This window comes from Antechinus flavipes, chromosome 3 (assembly GCF_016432865.1).
Source record: "Antechinus flavipes isolate AdamAnt ecotype Samford, QLD, Australia chromosome 3, AdamAnt_v2, whole genome shotgun sequence".
Lineage (NCBI taxonomy): Eukaryota > Metazoa > Chordata > Mammalia > Dasyuromorphia > Dasyuridae > Antechinus > Antechinus flavipes.
This window is the reverse complement of record NC_067400.1, coordinates 236377125-236391664: the sequence shown is the minus strand read 5'-3', so window position 1 is coordinate 236391664 and position 14540 is coordinate 236377125. Positions and strand designations below refer to the sequence as shown.

General features: G+C 35.2%; 1 protein-coding gene across 1 annotated transcript; it reads left to right on the top strand.

Moving 5' to 3' along the window:
• The first annotated feature begins 2239 nt into the window (after positions 1-2239).
• Positions 2240-11764, top strand: LYG1 (lysozyme g1). Its single transcript, XM_051991136.1, has 5 exons — positions 2240-2417; positions 5116-5220; positions 6912-7105; positions 11059-11194; positions 11646-11764. The coding sequence occupies exons 1-5, from the start codon at positions 2375-2377 to the stop codon at positions 11762-11764; spliced, it is 597 nt and encodes a 198-aa protein (XP_051847096.1). The 5' UTR covers positions 2240-2374.
• The last annotated feature ends 2776 nt before the right edge of the window (positions 11765-14540 follow it).

The following is a 14540-nucleotide window of genomic DNA, read 5'->3' as shown; positions in this document are numbered from 1 at the left end:
GTAGGATAGATATTATTATCACCCCCATTTTACAGATAAGGAAACTGAGGACAAGTGTCTTGTCCATGATCACATTAGTGACAATTAGCCAATGATTATCTGAGGTAGTTTTTTAACTCATGTCTTCCTGACTCAAGGCCCAGCACTCTACTGTGCCACCTAGCTGCCTCAAAAATATTCCCTATAAGACCATTCAAAAACCATTCCCTAGAAACAGCTGCATGGCAGGACATGGCTCCATGGGATTTTTTTTTTTTTTAAACTTTCTAGATATATATAATCCCATTATGTCTGAGATGCCGTCTCTGTACTCTCTATGCTTTAGCTCAGATCTTTCTGCGTAAATTTTCTATATATCAGATTGATTGTAGCAATCAAAATAAAATAATAACTGACCTTTATTTACTTTAAAATATACAAAGCTTTTAAATACACTTTAAATGACTTAATAGTCATTTGGTCCGCACACTAATTGTGTAAGGTAATTGCTTTTATTATTCCCATTTTATAGATAAGTAATTTAAGTGACTTCCAAAGTCACACAGATAGTATCTAAAATAGACTATAAACCCAAGTCTCCTTGGCTCCCCAGTTGACACTCAATCTAATATATTACACTACTTCTAGTTTCATCCTCTCAACTGATTTTGAGAATGTGGGACTGAGGAGTTTCTCTTCTGCCTTTCTGGATATGAGTAGGGTGGGGGAATAAGGCAGAATCTCTTTTAAGTGAAGATAGGAGTGATAAAATTCTTGGTGAAATGAGTTGATCAAATCTCAGCTTTATAAATTACTATCTTTGTGACCTCAGGCACATTTCTTAACTTTTTGGAGTTGCCTCTCTGTGTCTTTATCTGCAGAATTAGGAGATTGGTCTAACGGCTTCTAATAAAATTTCAATTCTAAGGCTATATTGCATGATTTCACAACTTTACTGATGCCAAATTGTTTGCCTTCTCAGTGGATGGAGATGGGAGAGAATTCGGAACTAAAAGAAAATTTTTTTAGTGCCAAAAAAGTAAAGAAAAAAATCACCTTTCCACCAGACAAAAAAAAGAAATATTACCCTTGCATACATATCTTTTCTTTTCTTTTTTTTTCTTTCTTTCTTTTTTTAATATTTTATTTTATTTTATAATAACTTTATATTGACAGAATCCATGCCAGGGTAACTTTTTTACAACATTGTCCCTTGCACTCACTTCTATTCCTATTTTTCCCCTCCCTCCCTCTATCCCCTCCCCTACATGGCAAGCAGTCCTATATATGTTAGATATGTTGCAGTATATCTTAGATACAATATATGTTTGCAGAACCAAACAGTTCTCTTGTTGCACAGGGAGAATTGGATTCAGAAGGTAAAAATAACCCGGGAAGAAAAACAAAAATGCAAATAGTTCACATTCGTTTCCCAGTGTTCTTTCTTTGGGTGTAGCTGCTTCTGTCCATCATTTATCAATTGAAACTGAGTTAGGTCTCTTTGTCAAAGAAATCCACTTCCATCAGAATACCTCCTCATACAATATCGTTGTCTAAGTGTATAATGATCTCCTGGTTCTGCTCATTTCACTTAGCATCAGTTCATGTAGGTCTCTCCAAGCCTCTCTGTATTCATCCTACTGGTCATTTCTTACAGAACAATAATATTCCATAACATTCTTAATGTTGAGGCTGTTGAGAGGAAGGAATAATGAATTAGTTTGCTTTCACCAGTCACAGCTCTAGGGCTGAAGTTTGAGCAGAGGGCAGGAAGAGCATTGGAATAAAAAGTTTGTCCTAAATTTTTATGGTACCAGAAGGAAATACAAGTTTATAAGGACAACTAGATGGCACAAAGGAGCAATGCTGGGCATGGAATCGAGAAGACCTCAATTTAAATCCAGACTGGGATACTTACTAACTATATGACCCTGAGCAAGTCACTTAATTTTGATTGCCTCAGTTTCTTCTTCTGTCAAATGAGCTGAAGAAAGAAATGACAAACTATTCCAGTATCTTTGCCAAGAAAGTCCCAAATGGAATTATAAAGAATTGGACATGACTGAAAAGTGATTGAACAATAATTGCTCTTTAAATACATGCCTTGAAAAGTATCAGGAAAATTCAAGCCAAGGGAGGTGAGGTTATTTAAAGCTTTTTGAAAAATGCCAAAGCCAGTAGAACTAATGTTCACTTTTTTCCCCATTACAATTCAGATAATTTCTTTTTTTTTTTTTCCTCTTCATTGGGGCCTGGGGAAATTTGGTCCTTCCTATATTTGTTTTTTTCCATGGAAACATTATAGACTTTTATGGCATTTACTGATGTTTTCATTCCTTCAAACTAATATTTTTTCCAAAACCATTTCAGGTACTGTAGAATAAGAATCATCAAGATGCTTGTTTCCTTCCTGCTTCTGGGACTTGTTGCCCTTATTTGTAAGTCATTGCTTTTCCTTTTCCATTTGGAATTGTTAATATTTATTTGTCCTTGGGGTTGGACAGAAGGGAAAGAATAGGTGGTAAGTGAATGGAACTTCTAAAATATGAAATTGCTGTTGAAAAAAAAAAGAAACAAAACCTCTAGGGTTTTTTGTATTGTGTTTTTTGTTAGAACTAAGGTATAGGAAAAGACCAAGATAACAAGTATTTATTAAGCTCCTATCATGTGCTAGGCACTGTGCTAAATGATTTACAAATATTATTTCATTTGACCCTCACAACAATCTTGAGAGGTAGGAGCTATTATTATTATCCCCATTTTATAGTTAAGGAAATTGAGACAGAATGAAAAAAAAAAAGTGAAAATTAGCATGCTTCAATCTCTATTCAGACAATAACAGTTCTTTTTCTGGAGGTGGATAGTATGCTTCATCATTAGTCTTGGGATTGTCTTGGAAAGATACACACTTTCATTTATTTATTTATTTTTAATGACTTTTTATTGATAGAACCCATGCCAGGATAATTTTTTACATTATCCCTTGTACTCACTTCTGTTCCGATTTTTCCCTTCCTTCCCACCACCCCCTCCCCCACATGGCAAGCAGTCCTATACGTGTTAAATAGATTACAGTATATCCTACATACAATATGTGTGTGCAGAACCTAACAGTTCTCTTGTTGCACAGGGAGAATTGGATTCAGAAGGTAGAAATAACCTGGGAAGAAAAACAAGAATGCAAGCAGTTTATATTCATTTCCCAGTGTTGAAAGATACACACTTTTAAAAAAGCATGTAATACCAATCATAAAGGGGAAATGAATATAAATATTGACAAACTTGAGCAAAGTCTATATTGACCACAAGTATAAAGGAAAAGGATATTTTCCACTAATGGATCTCCTAATCCAAAAGATTATAGCTCTAAAAAGAATTCATATAAGCTTAATGGAAGATTGGAAGAAATTTCCTAGAATTCCATTTTAAAATGTATTCAAATATATGACTATATTATTTATTTTCAAAGGTTCAGAGCTGTAAGGAATTTTAAGAAGTCTAGTCCAACTCTTTCAAAGCATATTAGCTAGAAGGAACTTCAGAGGTCAACTAGTCCCACCTCCTTTATTTCATAGAAGAAACTGATATCCAGGAAGCCTATATACCCAACCAAGGCCAGGAAAGCAATAAGTAGCTGAATTTGGATTTGAAGCCAGGTCCACTACCTCCAACACCAGTGAACTTTCTGCTGTAAACTACTGTCTCCTATGGATTCATTGTTGGATCATGACAACTTATTTGATTATAAATTACTGCAATTAATACCCAAAATAACTAAAAAGGCTAAATAGAGGAAAAGAGAGGCAAGACATTTTAATAGTTAATTCTTTAAGACTATAAGTAGCTTCAAAGAAGATGTGGATGAACATTAATAAAAGGAGCTCCTTTTCCAGATCTCCCAGGAACATTGATGAAATTACAGGTCTGTTTAAAAAAAAAGGCAATCTTCAATTATTTTATTTAGTTATCCTGTAACTTGGGAAAGCCTTTCTTTTAAGCCCCCACCTCAGAAATGTCCTTGCAATCCTCTTTGGAGATATACCTTCCTTTTTCTGGACTACTAAACTTAACAACTATGAAACCCTGATCAAGTTACAAGAGTCTACTTCTCTCATTTCCTCATCTGTAAAATGGGGATAATGATAGCATCTAATTATGAGGGTTGATAAACCTGAGAATAAAATGAGGCATTTGTGAAGTGCTTTGTAAAACTTAAAGTGCTATGTAAATGCTAGTTTATTATTAGAGATTATAAATGTAATTTATGTACACTTATGATAGTTTCCTTAAGGAAGAAGCCTCTCCTTCCTTTCAGTAATTGTCTACATGCCAGCAGTTATCTTCAAGCAAACCTCCCAGATGGAACAAAATGAGACTTCCCCAGGAGGAACAACTAGTATTTTAATGAATTAAAGAGATGAATTAAAAATTTTCACACACACACACACACACACACACACACACACACACACACACCTACCTCCCACAATCTTGCTTCTCAGAGTTAGGCCTCTATTTTAAAAACACATATCTGATTAAAGCAACATCTAAGTCCCTAGAGAGAAACTCAGAGACTAAATTGAGGTCTCAAAGAAGAACAAAGGGGAGAAAAATTAAGTTGAGATAAAAAGTTATATCTCCACACTTCCAAAACTACATTTGAATATCTATAAGTTAGATTGAATCAGTAGAATTTGAAAGGGAGAGGCTTTAGAATTCAAGATTAAGTTGGAAATCATGTTACATTTTATATTTACATTGGAGATCTGTTTCTCAACAGCTGATGGCCCTCTTTTCCTAGTCCTTGGTCTCTTCAGCTATGTGAAAGAAAGAAAGCTCTTCACAAGTTTTAGGGGGGGACATCATCCTAGTTCACATGCATCAGATAGATAATGGAGGAAGAAATTTGGAGAAGTTTTTTCTGCCTCAGATAGTGCATAGATAGTTTTACAGCCCAGATGTCTAGTGTCAATTGATAAGCAAAATGAACGTCTCTGCCCCCTTGTAAAGTTGACAGAGCAAGAAGCAATAATTCGCTGCTAGAGTATTTTCTATTATGTGACCACATCCACAATCAAAACTGTTCTGAACTATATCAGCTAGATAGCTTACTATGAAGTTTCTTTTTTCCTACAGACCCTACTGAAAGTAGTAATTGGGGATGCTATGGAAATATCAGAAATATCAATACCCCTGGAGCTTCATGTATAATCGGAAGACGACGAGGACTGAATTACTGTGGTATGATATTCACCATAAGAGGAAATATTTTCCCTTTTCTAGATTCTTTTTCTGTCCCTTTTAAAAAGTCCCTAAATATCTGATTGGTCATGATTTATTCTCCTTCTATCTGGCAGCCACAATTCTCCTCTTCATGGACCAGGTTTAATGTCATTTCTCCTTTCATGAGAACTCAGATTTGCTCCCAACCAACACCATTCTAGAGAATTTCAGAAGGATTCCAATTTCTTTATTCAGCATTCCATGCCCAGTGCTCTCACTTGTGACTTTTTTATTTCCTCTTACTTCCTGGATCCTCTGGGATCCTCTTCCTCTAACTTGAAAAACATATAAATAATTTCTTCCTCCATGTCATACCCTCACTGAGGGTCTCCATTTTCTCCTGGCTCTAATTCATACATCTACTAAGTGACTGACTAGTCAAGTGATTAAAATATTTGTTTTAAATTTTCAAATTATTATTCCCCTCTATTCTTCCTAAGAGAGGTGGGAATGATATGATGCTATCAATAATCATTAGATTAGGAATGAAGGGACTTGAATTCTAGCCTTTCTGTTTTTTAAAAGTACATTTTAAAAGTGCCTTTTTATTAGTATTTTGTTTTTCCAAATATATGCAAAGATAGTTTTCAACATTCACCTTGAATTCCAAATTTTTCTCTTTCCCTCCCCTTCTCCCTACTTCTAAGATAGTAAGCAATCCAATACAAGTTAAATGTATACAATTCCTTTAAACACATTTCCATATTTGTCATGCTATGCAAGGAAAAAAAAAGATCAAAACGGGAAAAAAAAAACATGAGAAAGAAAAATAAATAAACAAATATATAACAACCACAAAAGTGAAAATATTGTGTTTTGATCCACATTCAATCTCTATAGTTCTCTCTTTGGATATGGACGGCTCTTTCCATCACAAGACGATTGGAATTGTTGCCTTGAATCATCTCATTGTTGAAAAGAGTCAAGTCCATCATAATTGATCATCACATAATCTTTTTGTTTTCTTTTTTGTTTCATTTTATGCAATGTTTTCTTGGTTCTGCTCACTTCACTTAGCATTAGTCATATAAGTCTTTCCAGGCTTTTCTGAAACAGCCTGAATTCTTGCCTATCTTAACCCTGTACTTTGGAATCATGCATCTTTTCTGAGCTTCAAAGTAACATAGGATAATAACAATTACTTGGCTGATCTCTCAAGATGATTGGGAGAATATCTGCGTGAAAGTTCTTTGAAAACTGAAAAAGATTAAGGATCAGATCTGTGATTTTATCCATGTAGGGAAGTCCCAGATGAATGGAAAAAACACACACACACACACACACACACACAAAACATCAATCACATTTATTAAGTGATTACTACTTGCCAACTACTTTGTTAAGCACTGGGGATACAAATAGAAAAAGAAAATCAGTCCCTGTTTTCAAGGAGCTAATAAGTAAAAGAAAGTCTTTAAGAAAGTGAATATTAAAGCCTGGGATACTTTGTTAACATCATTATGTCAGATGGGAATTTACAAGAAAAAATTGGAACTCTGTATTTTAGAAGCTCTATCAAGATCCCCTGAATACATCATCCCAATTGAGATGTCAAGTAAACTGGTCACAATGGTCTAGTTTTGATATACATTTTGTAGAACTATATTTCACAAAGTATTCATTGTTTGCTTTCTTTCCATTTGCTTTAGGTGTTCGTGCTTCTGAAAGATTGGCTGAAATAGACTTGCCATATATACAGAGGTATCAGCCCACATTGAGAGTGATTGGCCAAAAATACTGTATGGATCCTGCTGTGATTGCTGGTATCATGTCCCGGCAGTCGCATGGAGGCAATGTCCTCGTCAGTGAGGGAAATATACCCAGTGGAAATGTTTTGGTGCAGGTATGTTGCTGCTGCTGCTATTATTATTACTACTAAAATAATAATAATAATAACTGACATAACTTTCCTCATAACTCTGTGAAGATAGTGGTTCAAATATTGATCTCTCTATTTTACAGATAAAGTCACCGAGGCTTAAAGAATGATTTGACTAGTATTATGCTTGTTAATGAGGGTAGGAATCAAAGAGAACCTAGAACTCTTTTGATTATCAATTATCTGTCGAGAAAGAACAGAAAATACTCAGCTATATTACTACTTCATTTAGAAGGATCATGGATTTCTCTTCTTTTGTCTTTTGTGAGGTAATTGGGGTTAAGTGAATTGCCCAGTTACTCAGCTAATAAGTGTGAAATAGGATTTGAACTTGGTCCTCCTGACTCCAGGATTGGTGCTCTATCCACTGTACCACCCAGCTGTGCCTTAGATTTCTTTTCCAAGCAGATAGAGCTATGCTATGCTGACTCCTATTTTCTTTCCTGGGTGCTCTATTGCTCAGCTAAATTGGCTTGCCTATCCTGTGAGTGTCAGTTTACCTAAGGTGGGAATGCCTGGTCCTTTCTCCACAAGTTACTTCTCTGATAATGGGCAGGAGAATTGGAAAAAGAATCAGGGGCCTGGGAGTGGGCGCTGCCTTTGCCATTCCCAGGCCTCTTGTGCTTATCTGCTTGCTGGTGGTTGTCAGTGGTTACTGCGGCTGGAAAAGGCAGACCCTTTCTCATCGATGATTTCTCTCCCCAATGATGGCAGTGGGGATTGGGATAGAAAAAGGTCTGATAATCTGAGGGCCTTACTACTCCTAAAGCTCTTGTGTAAACTCCTAGACTGTCCCCATCAGGAGTTTAACATACCTAGCTCATTCTGTTCTCAGTCTCTCCTTCTGGTACAAATAACGTACATATAATCTAGATTCAGTGAAAAGAAAAAGACATCTCAGAAGGAAGGCACAAGTAAGGGGAAGGAATAAAGAAGGGACTAGGAAAGGCTTCCTGAAGAAGGTGAGATTTGAATTGTGTCTGAAAGAAAACCAAAGAAGGTAGGAGGCAGAGATGAGGGAGAATATTGCCAGAATAGGAGACAGAAAAAAGACAGAGGGTTGGGAGGTAGAGAATTGTGTTCAAGGAGAACAAAAAGACCAATTTCACAGGATCATAGAATACATGGTGAAGGAAGGAGGAGAAGGAAGGAAGCAGGGGAAGAGTAATGTATAAAAAGACTGGAGAGGTAGGAAATGACTAGATTCTGAAGAGCTTTAATAGTCAAAAGACATTTACATTTCACCCTGGATATAATAGGCAGCTCCTGGAATGTATTAGAAGGGTGACATTGTCAGATTTGAGCTTTGGGAAGTTCATTTGTCAACTTGATAGATATTATGATGACAGAAATAACAAGACTCAGCAAAAGATTGAATACATGGAGGAAGGATGAGTAAGGGGTCAAGGATGATTTTCCAAACCTGAGTGATGAGAATGGTGGCCCCCTTGATAATCATAGAGAGCTAAGGAGGATGGAGAGGGTTGAACACAAATATACAGGATGTGTTGACTGAACTAAGAAATAGCAAAAAAGAAAAGAAAAGAAAAGAAAAAAGAAAATACCTCCTTGGGTTATCATTGTATAAGAAAAATGATGGAGAAAGTTTGGTATTGTTACTATAATTGCTTGTATTCTACATCAGAAAAGAGGTAAGGTGGTATAGTAGATAGTGGGGCTAACATTGAAATAAAGAAGACTTGGATTCAGATTCTAATTCTAATGCATACTATATGGCCATGGACAAGTTAGTCAGTTTTTCAGTGCACTCCAGTAACTCTCTTAAGATTATATACAGAGTTGCTGATCTGCATGAGTGGAGGGACTTTCCATCCTGGGTCATCTTAAACTATGAAATTAAATATCCTTACATAGAGAAAATAAGTAACATCTTTTTTTTTTTTTAATGAAATGCCAGAGGGCAGCTATCTAGCTGTACAGTGAATAGAGTACCGGGCCTGAGGTCAGGAGGATCTGAATTCAAATCTAGCCTCAGACACTTAACACTTCCTAGTTGTATGACGCTGAGTAAGTCACTTAACCCCAATTGCCTCAGCAATAAATAAATAAATAAATAAATAAATAAATAAAATGCCAGGAAGATTTAGGCTTTCACTGAACTTTTTAAATGCTTTACAATTGCTCTCAGGTATCTTGTAGAATTTGATTCTATTGATGAGTATCAGATTTTCTGTAATGAGTTTTTCTAGGTAAAATTAGATAAGATTTAGGCTTTCCCCAGATTTGAAGAAATGTTTTTGGAAGATACATTGATTTTTTTTTTTTTTTGGTGGCAAAGAACTGGAAATTAAGGGGGATGTTCATCAATTGGGGAATGGCTGAATAAATTGTGGTATATGAATGTAATGGAATATTATTGTATTATAAGAAATTATGAACAGGCAGATTTCAGAAAAACCTGGAAAGACTAATATGAACCAAGGCTGAGTAAAGTGAACAGAAACAAGAGAATATTGTACACAATAACAGTAATATTGCGCAATGATCAATTGTGATTGATTTAACTCTTCTCAGCAATACAATGACCTAAGACAATTCCAAAAGACTCATGATAGAAAATGCTATTCTCATTCAGAGAAAGAAGTATTGAGTCTGAATATAGATTAAAGTATTTTATTTTTCACTTTTTTGGTGACTTTTTCCCTGTTGTTTTATTTCTTCTTTCACAGTATAACTAATGTAGAAATCTATTTCCATAACTGCATGTGTATAATCTATATCAGATTGCCTGCCATCTTAGGGAGGGGAAAGAAAACTTGAAACCCAAAATCTTATAAAAATCAATGTTGAGGTTCTTTTTCTTTCTTTCTAGATCCAATTTTTCTTGTGCTGCAAAATAACTGTATAAATATGTATATATATTGGATTTAACATATACTTTAACATATTTAACATGTATTGGACTACCTGCCATCTAGGGGAGGGGATGGAAGGAAGGAGGGGAAAAGTTGGAACACAAGGTTTTGCAAGGGTCAGTGTTGAAAAATTACCCATGCATATGTTTTGTAAATAAAAAGCTATAATAACAAAATAAAAAAAAATCAATGTTGAAAACTATCTTTACATGCAATTGGGGGAAAAAAAACCAAAATACTATCTGCAAAGAAAAGAAGAAAAAAGAAAAAAGAAACATTAACATGTTCCTTTACTCTTCCAACTTTTCCTTCCTCTCTTTTTCTTCTTTCTCTTCCTCCTGCTCCTCCTTTTCCTTTCCCCACACTGGCAAAGCCAATATATTACAGTAAGTTCAATCCTCAGATCCTTTGAAGAGAATTATAATTTTGAATGAAAAACAATTTTTGAGTCATGTTCACTGGATATGGTTCTACCAACAACCCAAAAATGTTATATTTGTGTGATTATATTAATTTTGGACTATCTAGAATCATCCAGGAGGCACTATCCTTGGACAGGAAAACGTGATTCAAATTCAGTTTCAAATACTTACTAGCTTTGTGACTCTGGACAAGTTATATAACCTCTCTATGTGCCTCAATATCCTCAACTGTAAAATGAGGATTAAAAACAACACCTACCTCAAAGAGTTATTATTAGGATCAAATATGATAACTGTAAAGTGCTTAGTATAGTAGCTAGTACATAGTAAATGCTTAATAAATACTTGTTTCCCTCCTTTTCTTCCTTCTTTCCTTTTCTTCCTTGACTTTCAGTTCTACCTTTCTTTTTTCTACTATTATGCTTCATTTTAGAAGCAAGAGGTATAATGGTTGGTACTGTCCCCGTCCATAGCAATCTTAAAGCTTCAGTCTTTGCTTAAGAATAGAAGTAGCAGGAAAGTGCTGAAGACAAGGACAGAAATAGAAATAGAATAAAAAAAGCAAAAGTAATAACATTAAATCTCATTATAGAGTATCTCTCTGTTACCTTTTTTCTAGACTGGTGGTATCCAGCACATTCCTACATATTGGACCAGTGAAACCCAGGTTGCTCAGAATGTTGAAACGCTGAATATGAGAATCAAAGAAATTCAGAGAAGATTCCCAACATGGACCACTGATCAGTATCTTCGAGGTAAGTGTAATTTCATTGCTCTCCTCATGACAGAATATCCTATCATTATGTGAAAGGTACCCTCTATTCATGAAGGCTTTATTATGTGAAGTTCTAAACAGAGCTACTAAGCTGGAATGCCATTTCAGAAATGGTCTGTCACCCAAGATCTACTAAGGGATAGGATATTATGAATTGTGTAGGTAGAGGAAGTACTGGCATTTATGAAGTCAAAGATCATTAATGAATTGATTTGATCAATCAAGTAGCATTTTAAGTGAAGAACACACAAGATAAAAAGAAAATAGTTAAATAAGAGTGATGGAATTCTTAAGGACAAATTTAGTGCCATTGAGCCAATTGTCCCAATATCTTCATGGTAACCAGGTGTCTTTGTAAACTGTTTAGGGCTGAAAGAACAACCTTCTAAATATTGCTTTGTCCTATCCTGACTCACAATTTTTTATTTCAGGTGGACTTTGTGCCTACAATGAAGGGATAGGATATGTCAGAAGTAATCAAGACCTTGGATGTGACTTTTGCAATGATGTCCTGGCTCGAGCCAGATATTACAAGAGACGTGGATTTTAACTTAAAGATAATTCATCAGTTTCATCAATTATCTGGATTCAACTATTCATCATTACTATGGGAAAGAATGATGAAGGCAAAATATTAAATAAAGATTGGACAAACAATTGTAACTATGAATCTGTTTGTTTGAGATTCCCATAGTAATAAGAGAAATAAAAATTAAAAGGGAAGTTATAATCAATATCTGGTACTTCTCCAATGAAGTATGTGCATTCACTACTTTTCTTTTGGGATCTAGACATTGGATTTCATTGGCATGGAAAGATCCTTATGTGGAAACATCATCCACTGATGCAGAAGAACACTGTAAATTCATAGAATTCTAGTTTATAGGTAATTCAGCAGTCATCTAGTTCAATCCCTTTATTTTTAACAATAAGGATATTGAATCCCAGGCTGATTTGTCAAAGGTCATAGAGATAGTGATAAGAAGCAGGATTTGAATCAAGGTCCTCTACCATGCTATCTTTCATAGGGAACTACCTGCCATACTGAGAGGTTAAGCAGCTTAATAAAATGATTATTATGTGTCAAATGAAGAACTTGACTACAATTGCTCTACCTCCTTCCCTCTGGATATATCTATGTTGTATGTATGAATATATGTACAAATGTATAAGTATACTTGATACTTATAATATCTAATAGAGCCAGGCTGTAACATAATACTTGACCAGTTGGTATGGCTATCTAGAACACATATTTTAGTCTTTGATCCAGAATGTTAGGAAAAAAAATAGAAATAATCTAATCCAATCCTCTCCTATGGGTAGAAGGTAAACTGAGATGCCGGGATAGGAAGTGACTATCTGAAAGTTACATAGAAATGTGAGAAATAAACCTCTAGGATTCAGAAAAGGGTGAAGTTAAAAGTCTGCAGAAGCAGGTGGGTCCTATTATAGTATGCATGAACACTAGGAGAGAGAAGGATCAAGCATTATATCCCTATTTCTGGCCACAAAGTCCTACCCTTTTCTCCCCATGTGCTGGATACTCTGGAGAGTACAATTTCCTGCTTTGCCTATTATATACTTACCCCTAGACATGTTCCTTCATCCACTACATACATTGACTGATCATTAAAATGAGCCTTAGCTCCTCCTAGGAAGAAATGAATATTTATGAGCTTATTGCACATGAGCACTTCAGGCAAAGCTTAACTTTTATATACCTACTTAACTCTTCCCCTTGAACAGAACAGAACCAGTTATATTCCATTTTATCTGGTTCTTCTGATACTTTGAATTTATGGAGAAAAACACTCTATTATATCTCTCCGAAGTAACAGAGCCAAGGTTTGAATTTGGATCTCTTGACTTCTGACTCTGGTCCAGTAAGCTTTCCACTACACTGCAAATGCCTCAAGGCATTTATCATCAATCAGTTTAAAATTCTATTGAAAATATTTGTGTTTGATCCAGTAGAAGAGATAACAGAAGGGGGTGATGTGGGCGGATTCCTGATGAATTACATAGACTAGAAAGTAAGAGGCATATAAAGAAGTATTAAACGAAGTATAAAGGCCATTTGGTAGCAGCCTAAGTGATTCAGTGGAGAGTGCTGAGCCTGGAGTCAGAAAAACTTGAATTCAAATCTAGCCTCAGATACTCACTAGCTGTGTGGCTGTAGGCAAGTCACTTAACCCTAATTGTCTCAGTTTCCTCATTTGTAAAATGAATTGAAGAAGAAAATGACAAATCACTCCAATATTTTTGTGAAGAAAATCCAAATGAAGTTATAAAGAATTGGACATAACTCAGCAGCAACAACTATATACTTTCCTTTAAGAAAAATTGTGAAGGGATTCTCCCTAATAGAATCAAAAGGGAAAACTGGCCACTTAAACACCAACTTGCAGCCTTCTAGAGAATATAGCTCAAAGAATTTCTACCAGTGAATGAAGGCCTTTTAGTCCCAAGAAAGATGGGAAATTATGTACTAGGGATTTTCCTCCTCAATTATATAACCTATCTAGTTCATTATGGTTTTTAATATTTTTTTTGAATTATTCAAATAATTCCCTCATACCCTCAAACATTTGACTTTCTTGGAGCATGTTTCCCAAGCTAAATTCCATGAAGTCCTACTATTCAGTACAGTTCTCTGACCACAATACTGCACTAAATTAACATAAGGTAATGTGGAGCAGTGTGATATAATATAGTGTGGTATAATAAGAATAGAGTTTTGTGAGAAAATATCCATGCTAATGGCACTTCTGCTAAAATCTTAACTATGAAATATTTATGTATCAAAAATACTTATTACATGCAGAAATTTTGGGAAATGAAGATAAGTTTAATTCTTTTTTCTTTTACTCCCAAATTGCATTGGGAATTTCCATATCCCCAAAGCCCTGATGCAGCATTTATGGTTTTTGCCAATGTATTTCAAGTGTTCTATAGTCCAATGTATTCCCTAGCCAAATTCATTTGGCAAATACTGCTGTAAGTGATACACAGGAAAAAGCATCCAAAGAAACAAATTAACTTTTTACCAGTCTCTAGGGACCATATGTTTACCCCAAGGAGATAATCTACCAAATGACAACCTGTGGCCTTGAAGATTGTTTACTTTACCTGGAGATGTCCTTTCTCTCAAGAAATATTTTATACTCCTTGCTTTATCACAGAAATATAGAGCTTTCATATATGTGTATGTGAAAGAGAGAGAGAAAGAAAGAAAAGGAAAGAGAAAGAGAGAGAGCTTAATTTTTGAGCTCCCATGTTGTAGATCTATATCCTGGGGAAGAGTATTCTAAATGGAATAGATA

Bases quoted from the DNA above. Each gene is read 5' to 3' on its own strand.
- LYG1 (XM_051991136.1), top strand. From the start codon at position 2,375: ATGCTTGTTTCCTTCCTGCTTCTGGGACTTGTTGCCCTTATTT. The intron at 7,106-11,058 runs GTATGTTGCTGC...CCTTTTTTCTAG, and splicing joins GTGGAAATGTTTTGGTGCAG to ACTGGTGGTATCCAGCACAT. The intron at 11,195-11,645 runs GTAAGTGTAATT...TTTTTATTTCAG, and splicing joins CACTGATCAGTATCTTCGAG to GTGGACTTTGTGCCTACAAT.